Source organism: Echiichthys vipera (assembly GCF_963691815.1).
Source record: "Echiichthys vipera genome assembly, chromosome: 12".
Lineage (NCBI taxonomy): Eukaryota > Metazoa > Chordata > Actinopteri > Perciformes > Trachinidae > Echiichthys > Echiichthys vipera.
In genome coordinates this window covers 13,428,839-13,441,635 of record NC_139837.1, presented here as the reverse complement: position 1 = coordinate 13,441,635, position 12,797 = coordinate 13,428,839, and the positions used below count along the sequence as shown (strand labels likewise).

Here is a 12,797-nt window from a genome sequence, read left to right as displayed (position 1 = left end):
AAGATGGCGGAGGGGGAGACAGAGAAGGAATATGACACACGGAAAGCTATCGAGGAGCTCCGAGAGCGGTTCCAGAGTCTGACCACGTCTTTGAAAGAGAGCTCGCAGTCTCCGTTGGAAGCCTCCCTGCAGTTCTGCCAGGAGTTTTGCCAGGTTAGCCCGTTTCTCCTGCTGCTCATCCCGGGGAGCCTGCAGCCCCTCTGGCTTCCTGGCCGAGGATGCGCGTCTACGTTTGCTACAACAATGTAGCTAAGGAGCTAGCTGCCTCTAGCTAGCTGCCTGGGCATTTTCGAGATGGGGGAAAAAAACTCCTCCGTGATTTTCAGCCATTTTCTCATTGATGTTCGTCTGTGGCATGAACTTATTTGCAAAGTCTAACTGTGTGCGCGGCGAGAAGTCCCACCAATGTGCGCGCTCCGTGCATGTATTACTCGTATTTTCCAGGCCAGATCGCTATTAGCAGATGAATGTTGCTAACTGGTATGCAGGGTCCCCCTCTGTCCTGTGCAATGGTCATGCTGTGCAAAAAATGGGTAGCTACGTTAGCGAGATTTTTCAGGGCGATTGCATTGATAAGCACTGAATTATACGTGTGTGATCCCCGTAGAAAATACCATTCAAACGTTATAACGCTGCATCTCCATGCTGGTTTAGGATTTAACTTGGTGTGAAAAAGGGGATACTTTTGTGAAGCTGTTTTATTGTACGGAAAGATCAATGGTTTTCCCCCAAGGTGCTAGCACAGGCCTTTTGCACTAATTAATCCAGCAAACCACACCAGCGGAGATGTGTATTACAGTCATATAGCCAGCACCCGCTAAAGATGTTAAATTGATGCCAATGTTGTAGCAGCCGATGTGCCTGCAGCTGCCTGAGACAGAGAGTGATTTAAAAGGGAAAGTGTGCCAGTGGTCACTGACTCCATTACACATCCTCCTCATTAATTTGCTCAGACCACGAACATTTCAGGCGAGGGTCTCCATTTAGCTGAAATCACATGTTGCAAGGATCACTGTCAATGCATCGATTTTTTTTTTTTGGTTTTGATTATTGGTTTGTTTCTATGCCACATAAACCGGCAGTGAAGAATTCATTCAACTTAAAAGTTATTTGAGTCGCAGGGGGGCGAGCCTCTGGCTGCATGCTGTAGTTGTGAGCAGTTAGTTCACGATGGAGATTTATGTACAACTGCAGGGAATAAAGGAGCCATTCAGCATGAAATGGATCTGTATGAATATTTGTGTGTGGAAGAAATGGAGGGAGTTTTCATTGATGAAGGTTAGGCGTTACTTGAGCCGGGTGATGGGAGGGAAAAAAAGAGGGAGGGTTAAAAAAACTTTTTTTTTGCATATAACTTTGGTGCTTTGTTGTCTCTCTGTCAACATATTGGCTGAATTATGAAATCAGTTTGTGTAACCGTGTAATAACAAATGTATTTTTCATCCTTGATAGTTTGTGACAGTATGCCTCTTTTGTCTTTCTCAAAGTTAGCTGCTCCTTTTCAACAAAAAACTAATAACCAAACTGAACCAGAGTGTGACTATTTACAATTAATCTCAATTGCTATCACATCTTTGTATTCAGTCATAGTACAGATGATTTAGATTTTTATTTTTTTCTGGCTAACCATGTTTGATTTTGATGCTGACATGATGATGAAGCCTAGATTTAGTCTTTTAACTACCAAGAGCAGAGTTTTCTTTGCTAATATTATTGTTGAAAGGGGCATCCCTAAGATTATTTTGTCTCTACGTAATTACACATACACAGCTGCTGAGCTAAAGAAAGTATACATCTTTAACAAGGACAAAAAAATGTTTTAAAAATAAGGAAAATAGGGCTGAAAATCGCTAAATATAATTTTCATTATTGATTCCTTGTCAGTTAGTTTCAAGATTGATTGATTATCTGCTGTTTTTTTTTAATGTAAGAAAATTGTAATGTTATGAATCCAAATAGTTTTTTTTTTCATTTACACAAAAACATTTACAATGTTTATAAAATAGAGAAAAGTGGCAAGTCCTCACATTTAAGAAGCTAGGAACAGAGCACACTCTGCATTTTTGCTTGATGGAGGAACTAACTTCTTTTTAGTGCTAAAGAAATATATTAAGGATTTATAAATGTGGTTTTTCTTTTTACATACTTGGATTTTTATTTTTCCAGTTCCCTGTATTTTTTACTCTGCTATTCTGTACTAGGGTGCCTTAAAGAGGATCTATCAATTGTTTTTTTCTAATTGTGGTATTCTTATGTTTCCCAGGTCCTTGTGGAACATGCTGGCCGTTGGAAAACTGATGAGGATCCACTGCCTTTGCTGGAGGTCTACACTGTGGCCATCCTCAGCTTTGCAAAGGCCGCCTCCTGTCTCTCCTCCGAATGTGAAAACGTGCCACTCCTACTTGAAAAGTTAGCACTGTAAGTAGAAACTCTGACATGGGTGTCAATGGAAATAAGATTCCTTAAAATCCTTCTAACAGCATCTTCCTGAAGAACTTTACCCGTAACATCTGTTACACATTAATGACACATTTTGCTCTAATTCTATGTTTGCAAAAGCAACTTCATTAAGTCTTAATTTCCGGAAGTAGTTTCCTATAAACTTCATGTGGCAGAAATGGGTTAAAGGTTTTGGATGTGAACATGACATTAGACCTCACATTAGTTTGCTTTGCAGTTCCACTAGTGTTGTTTTGTTTTTGTCCGGCTCCTCATAAGTGATTGCAAAGAAACACAGTGATGTTAGGCAAAAGTGCATCATTTTTATAAAAAAATTGCACAATATTATTCGACAATAAGAACTAAACAAAACACACCTGAATCCCAAAGAAAATTTAGATATGAAAAGTGTTAAGATTGTCACGATACAGTACTGTTAATACTCATAACCTGAAATGCTGATATTTGATAAGACAGTGGAAAAAATGGCACAAAAAATAGGATGAAATATGTTATTTTTTACAACCTGCAAACAGTTTCAATACAGAAATAGTCACTGAACACATATCAACACATTTGTAATATTGTTTGTAGTATTATTTCTTTTTTCTAATCTTGCTACCCTTGTAAACACAGGACGTGTTGATCTTTTGTTTCCCGTTGTTTTATCTGTACCTTTAAACGGATATCTGGTTGTAGGTTAGCATTTTACTACTATTAAATGTACAAGTAACATATATTGTATTTTTTAACATGTGGCACCAAAAATTGGATACTTTTGTCAACCTTTATTCTGCAAATAGTACACAGGAACGACTCCGCTATTCACACAATGTGCTCTTGAAGTAGTTAGGAAGGCAAAGTCCTTGAGGCTGTAATTGGAATAGAAACGTAGGCTTCCTCTTGGGGAGCTTCGACATATTTGGGATGAGCTACAGACCATACTTTGCACAGGGAGATGCAGTGCACACACAAAAGGAAGAGAGTCAACAATTTTAAATTCAATGATGTAACTCTTTTTTAATGGTAAAATATTTATTACAATTACTGATCTGGCATCTCTGAGCCAGATGAGACCATATGGAAAACAAAAGCGACTATTTAATAATTCCTACACGTACACCTATATTGATCCATGTATATAAAGTGTCTCACTGCTGCTGATTTACACCCCATTTGTCCTATTTGTCTTCTTTATTATGTTTCGAAAAAGCCACACTGACTTTACAGCACCACACTTTATGATGGTTATTCTTATATTGTTACCTTTTAATTTGTGGTGTGTCTGTGTGTATGTGTGTGTGTGTGTGCACATCTTTGACCTACATGTGGCTAAAACAAACGACTTTGTTGGATTCACAGGAGCTGTGCGGAGCTGCTGCTCTTACTGCCCCAGCATGTTCCTGGTGCCTTATGGGAGGAGTTTCAGTCCTCCATGAAGGTCAGTATTTCCAAGGACTTGGGAAGAGGTTTATCTTTGCAGTGATAAGCAAAAAAAAGTTGTGTAGTATTTAGAATGTATTTAGTTTAGCCCACAATTTAAAAGTGATAAATAAATAATGACATAACAGCTGAATGTTTGGATCTGTTGGTTCTCTTTACAAGAAAGACTTGTCAGGAATTGTTCTGTTCACAACTGTTATTTTAGACTCTTGACTGACTCATTAACTATGACTCACTAATTAAGTTACTACATCTCTATTTATCTTCGGTTGCAGTTGGCACACAGCCTTTTGCAAGAAAGTGGGAGCACACAGCTTTGCCTGCTCTCAGTTCTAGCTCAACAGGATGGCGTCTGGTCCAACACCACACTAAGCAGCATCCTTTCCAATCAAATCCCTCAAACTGAGCAAGGTTAGTTCTCACTGGGTCTGAAGATGCACTGTGTTGACTTGTGCAAGTACTGTATAATAGCATGTAATCAGAATTGTTCAATGGATTATAATTGTCTACATGTCATCTTCTTTGTTTTACCTTTTGTACCTTTTGTTTCTTAGTTCATGAGTATCTTGAGTTGGAAGGTGCTACGCTTCTGAACATGAGAATAAAGCACCTAATAAAAGTGGACAGTGTTGAAAAAGCTGCTGTCCTTGCAAAGATTTGCTCGGAGTATCCGGGATATGAAGGAAAAGGAAACTTCAAACAAACCTACTTGCTTTGCATCTGCATGACAAAAAGTCAGGAGCAGCTAATGGAGGAGGTAAGAAATGACACACAGCATCACTTTTCCTTTTACAATCAAAGTCTTAACATTGAACACTTCAACAAACTCTCCAGTGACTGTTCAAATCAAGTTCATATTCTTTATTTCCCTCCTTATATGTGCAACAATTACAGAAAGCAGTCGTCGTAAATCTTAGGCCTCAGGCACCCTTCAACAATGCTCATAAATTATCTATAAAAATAGATATTTTCAGTTAACATTTTTTCTTTTGTGTAACATGATCATTGAAAATAAACAGGCGACTTAATAACAAAATGTCCCAACTGTGTTTTCAAATGTGACAGATAGTTATTTGATTTAATTTAAATGAATTCTTTCTGTGATTATTTCTCTTTTTCTTTCCAACAGATTGCATCAATAGACTGTAAAGATGCTCTTGAAATGATCTGCAACTTGGAGTCAGAGGGAGATGAGAAAGCAGCTCTCTGCGTATGTTCTGCCTTTCTCAAGCGACAGCTTCTTCAAGGAGATGTTTATTGTGCCTGGTAAGTGTTACTCTTTCTTTCAGACAACTACTCTTTAAACACACACAATTGCTCTCAGGAATACAGTTGTCATGGAACAAATATATTATGGGACTGACTTTTTCTCCAGCTTGAAGCAATCTCTGTAATAATCATGTGCACAAAGTTACCGTCACTGTTGAGCATACTGCAGAGGCTGGCTCTGTGTTTGAAGGTTCATGTCACTTAATATCTTAATCTTGAAGTGAGACAGGCCAACTGTGAACGAATGACTCACACACATACAGCAACAGCCAAAGAAGATGTATGGTCATTTGTATCTGCATACAGTATATGTACCTTTTTAATTTCAAATAGAGTAATCAGAAAAATTATTAAAAGATGAATCAATTATGAAAAAAAACGTTAGATGTTTTTAACAGTTGTGTTTGTGATCGTTTGCAGGGAACTCACACTGTTCTGGAGTAAGCTACTCATGCGTTTAGAGTCATCAGCTGATGCATTTCTTGGACACAGCAAAGAGATGGCTCTTCTCTGTAGAAGTGTCTGTCATATTCTGTTTCTCATCAAAGTAATCCAAAACGAGGTAAGAAAAATAGCCTACAAATTTCTAGCTAATGGTAGAACCATTACACATAACCATTCACACTGACCCAACAATAACACATATACTATTACACTATTACGACGCTACATCTGTTAAAGGGGCCTTAAAATAAACCACTTGGCATTTATGTTACTTTTTTTTATTTCTGTAGGTGGGAGAGGTGGGGCTTCCAGTGTGTGTGGAAATGTGCATTCAAGCTCTGAAAATGACATCCAGTGACCATAAAGATAGCAAGTCCACAATCTGCAAGACTATTTCCTGCCTCTTGCCAACTGACCTAGAGGTTAAGCGTGCATGCCAGCTGACAGAGTTCCTCCTCCAGCCTACCGTTGACTCTTATTATGCTGTGGAATCACTGTACAACGAGCCTGACCAAAAGCCTGAGGAGGACGGGAGTCTACCAGTGCCCAATTCTTTACGCTGCGAGTTACTGCTAGCCTTCAAGACACAGTGGCCTTTTGATCCAGAGTTCTGGGACTGGAAAACACTGAAACGCAACTGCTTGGCACTGATGGGAGAGGAGGCAGCTATTGTGTCATCTATTGACACACTCAATGACACCGATGAACAGGAGGTGGAAAGTGCACTTGGCAAACTCCCGGAATATAGAGACCTGGAGGATTTCCTGCTAACCACTACAAATGAACTCAATGAAATCACGGATGAAAGAGAAAAAAACAGAGAGGCTAAAAAACTTCGGGAGCAGGGTTTTGTGTCTGCCCGGTTCAGAAATTGGCGCGCCTACATGCAGTATTGTGTGTTGTGTGACAAGGAGTTCTTGGGTCACAGAATTGTTCGCCATGCGCAGAAGCACTTCAAAGATGGAGTGTATCTTTGTCCAATTTGTGCTGACAGTTTTGAAACTAGGGAGGTTTTAGAGCCACATGTAGCATCCCATGTAAAGCAATCTTGCAAAGAGAGACTAGCTGCAATGAAAGCTGCTAGGAAGGTAACCAAACCACCTCAGTCCCCTAAAAGTCCAACAAAAATGTCAAAAGTTGCGGCCAAGGTGAGTCCTGTTAAAATTGAATCTCAAATTGGCAACCAATTGGCATCTCCTGTTAAGATAGAACAAACTACATCAGACACAAACATAAGTCAAGACTGTTTCTGTCCTGTCAAAAACTGTTCCAAGGCTTTCAAGTTTTTCCGCAACCTCATGGCTCATGTCAGATCTCACAAGGACGATGATGAGGCCATGAGGTTTTTAGAGATACAAAAACAGAAAGTGGTGTGCCAGTATTGCAGACGGCAGTTTGTTAATGTCAGACATCTTAATGATCATTTGCAGATGCACTGTGGCAGCAAACCGTACATCTGCATACAGTTGGATTGTAAGGCCAACTTCAACTCCAATTCGGAGCTTCTCATGCATAGAAAAACCCATCCTGAATTTAAGGCCCAGTGCATGTTCCCTAACTGTGGCAATGTTTTCAGTGAGGCCTACCTGTTGTATGATCATGAGGCTCAACATTACCTTACTTACACCTGCCCAACAGATAACTGTGGCAAAATATTCTACTCACAGTCTCAATTCTTGTCTCATCAAGAAAATCATAGCACAAATTATGCAGTAAACAGTTTGACCCTCACAAATCAAAACCCTCTTGAGACTCCGAAAGTAGAACCGACACCCGAGAGCACCCCAAGCCTTGAAATAATTAATACAGACGTATATATGAAGGACGCATCAAAGGCAAATGAATCGCCATGCATATTACCAGAACTATCTAAAGAAGCTGTTACTGTGAGAGTGAAACATTCGATTGAAAGCATGCTGAATTCTGCAGCGAATTCTGCAGCAAATTCTGCAGCGAATTCTGCAGCAAATCCTGAAATGAAAGAACCAGAGAAATGTTACACTCCTCTGACAAATCCCACTCCAGCACCAACTGAAACTGTCAAACCAGCACCGAAGGCTCCTCATGCGCACCATGATGTGGTTGGGCAAGGTGAGGTCTCGCTAGTAAATCCTGTACCAAGTGCAACAACCCCTGCAGAAAGTCAACAGGGAGAGAGGCTTAATAATGTACAAGGCAATGAACTTCCAAAAGCAATTCCACAAATAATTTCTCCAAGCCAAATCAAGACCGAAATTCCTTGTTGGATACAAGGATATCCTTCCAGCACACCTGCAGCTGTAACTGCTGGCAATGAAGAGAACCTGCATTGCTGCCCATTTAGTGAATGTACAAGGGCATACAGTACAAACAAAAGTCTGTCTAGACACGTGAAGAAGCAACACCCTGAAATATTTGAAGATTGGAAATTGGCAAAGAAATATAACAAAGTGGCCAAAATTTCAGCAAAAAAGGCACCAAGTGGGCCAGCTTCAACTAACCAGTCTCAGAACGAAGGGAACAGGTTGCCGAATCAGCCAGGAATACTATGCAAAAAACCTGGGATGCAGCAAATGGATTACCCAATGGGATCTTCAACCTCACCTGCCCAGTGTTATCCTGGATCAATGGAGCCTGTGCCCATCACTCCAATGGTGAACCCCACACTGTACCCATCGTGGGGAAGCCCAAATAATCCCAGCGGAATGATGCAGTCAGACATGTCCCAGTCTTGGTCTTCCCCTCCCATGAATAACTGCTATCCAGATGCCTTCAACATGAATGAGTACCCATCTCGTAGCTATCCTCAATGGCAGGCAGACCCTTATCAAAACACAGCGTCTCTCCCGTCTGACAGAGATCATTCAGTGGCAGCTTTACATGGTCCCTCTGTGTCACACGCTCCATCAGATTCAAGTTTGATGTCTCAGTATGTGTCCAGTTCTCTAATGCTTGACAATGGAGGGCAAATACATAACGGAGGGCATCAGTATGGACTAATGCATCCAGTAGTAGGCAGTGGAGACAGTGTAGATGTCTCCGCTGCCCAAGATGTGGAAAAAAGGAGTGCAAGTATGACGGGCCAGTTGGATAACGGAAATAGTATCTCAACAATCGATAGCCTCCCTGAAGGAAGTTACCACACTCCATATGCTCAGAGTGAAAACTCTGGTCTTACTCAAGGCTCGTCAGTTGATATTCCCATGAAATGCCCGAGCCCAGAGGCCCAAGTTGCATTAAAAGCTACAAATGAAATAGTTAAAACAGAGAATGTGTCTACTCCTGGTTATGAACAGATGGACAACTCTGTGGATGGCATGCTCAGTCTAAACAATGTCATCAACACAGAATTCCCCTATGAAGAGGATTGTCCTAGTGCTGACTGTGAGGCCGCCCCCTCAGATGAAAAGGCCGGTGACCCTGACGTGCAAAAAGGAAAACGCAGCAGGTTGAGTAAGCGAACCAAATGGCCAGCCATCATTAAAGATGGAAAAGTCATCTGCAGAAGATGCTTCAGAGAGTTCTCAAGCACCAAGTCTCTTGGAGGTCACTTATCTAAACGCTCACAGTGCAGGCCTGTAGATGAAATTGACCTGACAGCTGATCTGCCGACATCTTTTCTTGATTTTCTCAATGATCCCCATGTCCCTGATACTAACGGAGCAATATACACCACGTCGAATGGGGATTTCTTACAGGAATCCTCTAGCTTGACCACTTTGACTTCGCCCATGGTGTTGAAACAGGAGCCCCAATATACAAATATAATGGACTATTCAAACTCCATATCTGTTTCCCCTGAAAACCAACAACTGAAGGCTGGAGTGTTGACTAATCCAGCCCTTGCTGTACCTTATCAAGAGGATCACTTAATGGAAATATCACATGCCTTCCAAAGATTGGATTTAATTGAGGCTGCACAAGGGAAGATGCGAAGTGCTCTGTTGTTAGAGCAAAATGCCAGTCGTGATACAGCCAATGACATTGAAAAAAGTAAAATACTGATTAAAAGTGATGACAAGCCCTCTGAAAAGATCCCTAAACCATTTAAATGTGACCAGGATGAGTGTGAGTACTCGTTCATGACAAAGGAGGCGTTATTCAAACACTTGTGTAGAATGCACGATTACTCTAATGAAATGATAGACGAACTAAAAAAGACCCCATCAAAACTGTCTCCATATCCCTGTCACATTTGCCCCAAAACATTCACGAGAACGACGGGTTTGAAAATTCACTATGAAAAAGTCCATCGATTGTCAAAGGCAGAAATGCAAAAGCTAAAGATCAGTGCTCGAAACAGGCGTGCATTTAGACTGAACAAAGATGACACGTTGAGCCGTGCGACCACTGATGCCAATTCCAGTCGTACAACACCATCTGCAGTTGTTTTACCTGCTATAAAACAAGAACCACTTGACATTGCGATTGCACCTGAAATGGACAATGAGAACAATCCAGAAGCTCCCCAAGTCAACTCACCAGGAGATGCAGTTAAACGGGACTTCATGCCTGAGGTATCAATTGTTGCACAACTATCCCCACCTCAAAACTATATGACTGAAAGGTCGTTCTGTGAAGTGGCACCATCAGATCATGAAAATCCCCCAGAGCACCCCAATGTAGCAGATGTAAACAAGAGTCCAGATGTGAAACAGAAATCCAGTTTACAAGAGAAACTCAGTCCAATTGGCAAAGCAAAGGAGAAGCAAGGACGATCAGACGCATCATTTACTAAAGTAAAGGAGCCTATGTCCAGCCCTATTACTACATCTGCTTCGTCCTCCCCAGAGAAACCCAGCAGCTCTAAAAGCACACCAACGAAGGATGAACACCAGAGAAAAGAGAAAGCTCAGAAAAGGTTGAGCCTCAAAATGTGTGATACAGACGCCTACAGTCCATATAGACCATATCGCTGTGTTCACGAAGGATGCGCTGCCGCATTCACCATCCAGCAAAATTTGATTCTCCATTACAGGGCCATGCATCAGGCATCACTGCCCCCCAGCAAACCTGAACCTGACATTGAGAACACGTCAAATGTTGAAAATGGACAGGAGAGTCATCAGAGCATAGACAAAGATGATGAAGTCAGGTGTCAAGTGAAAAACTGTTCAAGGGTGTTCATGGGAATCACAAGGTTAGTGCAGCATTACCTCTTACTTCATAAGTTTACCCGTGACAAAGCCACCTCCATGATGGCCAGCATGACAATAGGGACTTTCAACTGTGACCGGACGGAGTGCGCACTCCCCTTCAACTCTGTGGAAAAGTACATTGAGCACATTAAGAATTTCCACAAGGAAATCGCCATCTCTGAGAGTGGCTCAGTTGATACAACTTTCAAGTGCGAGTATGAGGCCTGTGACCGCGTTTACAGTACGAAATCCAACCTCCTCCGACACCTGATAAAAAAGCATGACTATGTTTATGATCCGAAAACAAGTGATGGAAGACGGACTAAATCAATTGGGCTCTTCCCAGGGGCTAATGGGAAAGAGAATGTTGAAAATAAATTCAAAGTGAAGAAGAAAAACACTAAAAAGAAAGAGGGGAAGTCCATTGAACACTGGACTAGTTTTGGAAAGCCTACACTAAAATCACACGATGAGGCATCAACCATGTGCACCAAGAAGTCCTCCCTGCAGTACCCATGCATGATAATAGGCTGCGATGCAGTGGAGCGGGCTGAAAAAAGTATATTTAAGCATTACACCACTCATGGCCTCACAGAAAGATACATTGAAGACCACAGGAGCCAGTTCATTTTCTGCAAAAAGTACTCACGTGCCAGATTCAAAGATTCAAGCAAATCAGAGGGAGCGTCAACCTCATCTTCTGAGGAGATGGAACTAGAGGACGGCGAAAAGCCCAGTGACCAGAAAACGGATGAGCTGGTTGATCCAATAGGCCAAGAAGACAGTAAGCTGTCCAATGATGATAGTGCAGAATCTCAAGCTTCCACTGGGACAGAAGGAGGAACGAAAAGAGGACGCCCCAGAAAGCCTGCACAACCTACACCAGCTTGTCCAGAGAGGCTGCAGACCCTTAGGAATCGTTTGACTGTTAACAGTTCAAGAGAGAACTCAAATCCTGGTACCCCTACAGCCCAAGAACAACGTGATGATGGGGCCACACCAGGGTCTTTCAAACCTTTAGGACTTGAGGACTCTTTCCTTAAGTTCTTGGAAACCTCGGATTCAACCCACACTTCTAAACGCAAATTAAATGACAAATCTGGTGCTGAACTGCCGTCCAAAAGACAACAAACTCACAGACAGAAATCTGCAATGAAAAGTAAAATACCTGATGAATTCAGAGGCTGTGAAAATCTGGTAGACTTCAGAAACCCCCTAAATCTCAAATCAGTGAGCAATGTCAAGATTGTCATGGATAAAACATTTTCAGACAGTGCGGATCTGTTGCTAAAGCAGCTACAAGACATGAAGCCCATAGTCAGAATAAAAAGGTGGCTTTATAGCCGATCATAGCCCGATATTTTGTTTTCAACTCAATCTCACTCAGGATTTGAGAAGTTATGCTGCAGAATGGTTTGTTTGTTAATGCATCAGATTTCCAACTGTTAACAGTGGTCACAGTTAAAGAAATGGCCTATTTTGTACCTAATGAAAAAATGTCTTGGATGATTTTAAGTACGTATGTTAGTTATAACCAGGTAATCGATAGGGCATAGATTTTAGAAACATGTTTGTATTTATGCTTAGTACTGAAGATGTTTTTTTTTTCTTTTGCTAAATGGAGACTTTTAAAGAAAAACTATGTTTTTATATATCCCTATGGGATTTCAAATTCTGTTTGTATTTATTTTATCCTTTTTCAACACTAGTAGACCTATCTGTAATATTTACATGTCTTCCACAAAGTGTTCAATAAAATGTAACTGGTTCTTTTTGTAACATATTGTCCGCAGATCTTTTTTTTGTGTGTTGCAGGGTTTTTTTCTACTGAGTTAGGTCACACTAGAGTACATTTGTTCCTCAGACTTCCTACGTTCAATCACAGTTTTTCATCTCATCTCATCTCATCTTAGACCGGTTATCCGGCGTCCGGTCACAGGGGCAGCAGCTTTAGCAGGGGACCCCAAACTTCCCTTTCCCGCGCCACATTAACCAGCTCTAACTGGGGGATCCCGAGGCGTTCCGAGGCCAGTGTGGAGATATAATATCTCCACCTGGTCATGGGTCTTCCCCGCGGCCTCCTCC

At 41.3% G+C, this 12,797-nt stretch overlaps 1 protein-coding gene across 1 annotated transcript; it reads left to right on the top strand.

The window, feature by feature from the left end:
* Positions 1–3: 3 nt before the first annotated feature.
* On the top strand, positions 4–12,420 carry znf292a (zinc finger protein 292a; the record flags this gene model as incomplete). The annotated part of the gene is made up of 8 exons (XM_083923592.1): positions 4–153; positions 2,264–2,418; positions 3,802–3,880; positions 4,158–4,293; positions 4,437–4,639; positions 5,012–5,148; positions 5,572–5,713; positions 5,886–12,420. The coding sequence occupies 8 exons, from the start codon at positions 4–6 to the stop codon at positions 12,063–12,065; spliced, it is 7,182 nt and encodes a 2,393-aa protein (XP_083779718.1). The 3' UTR covers positions 12,066–12,420.
* Positions 12,421–12,797: the final 377 nt, after the last annotated feature.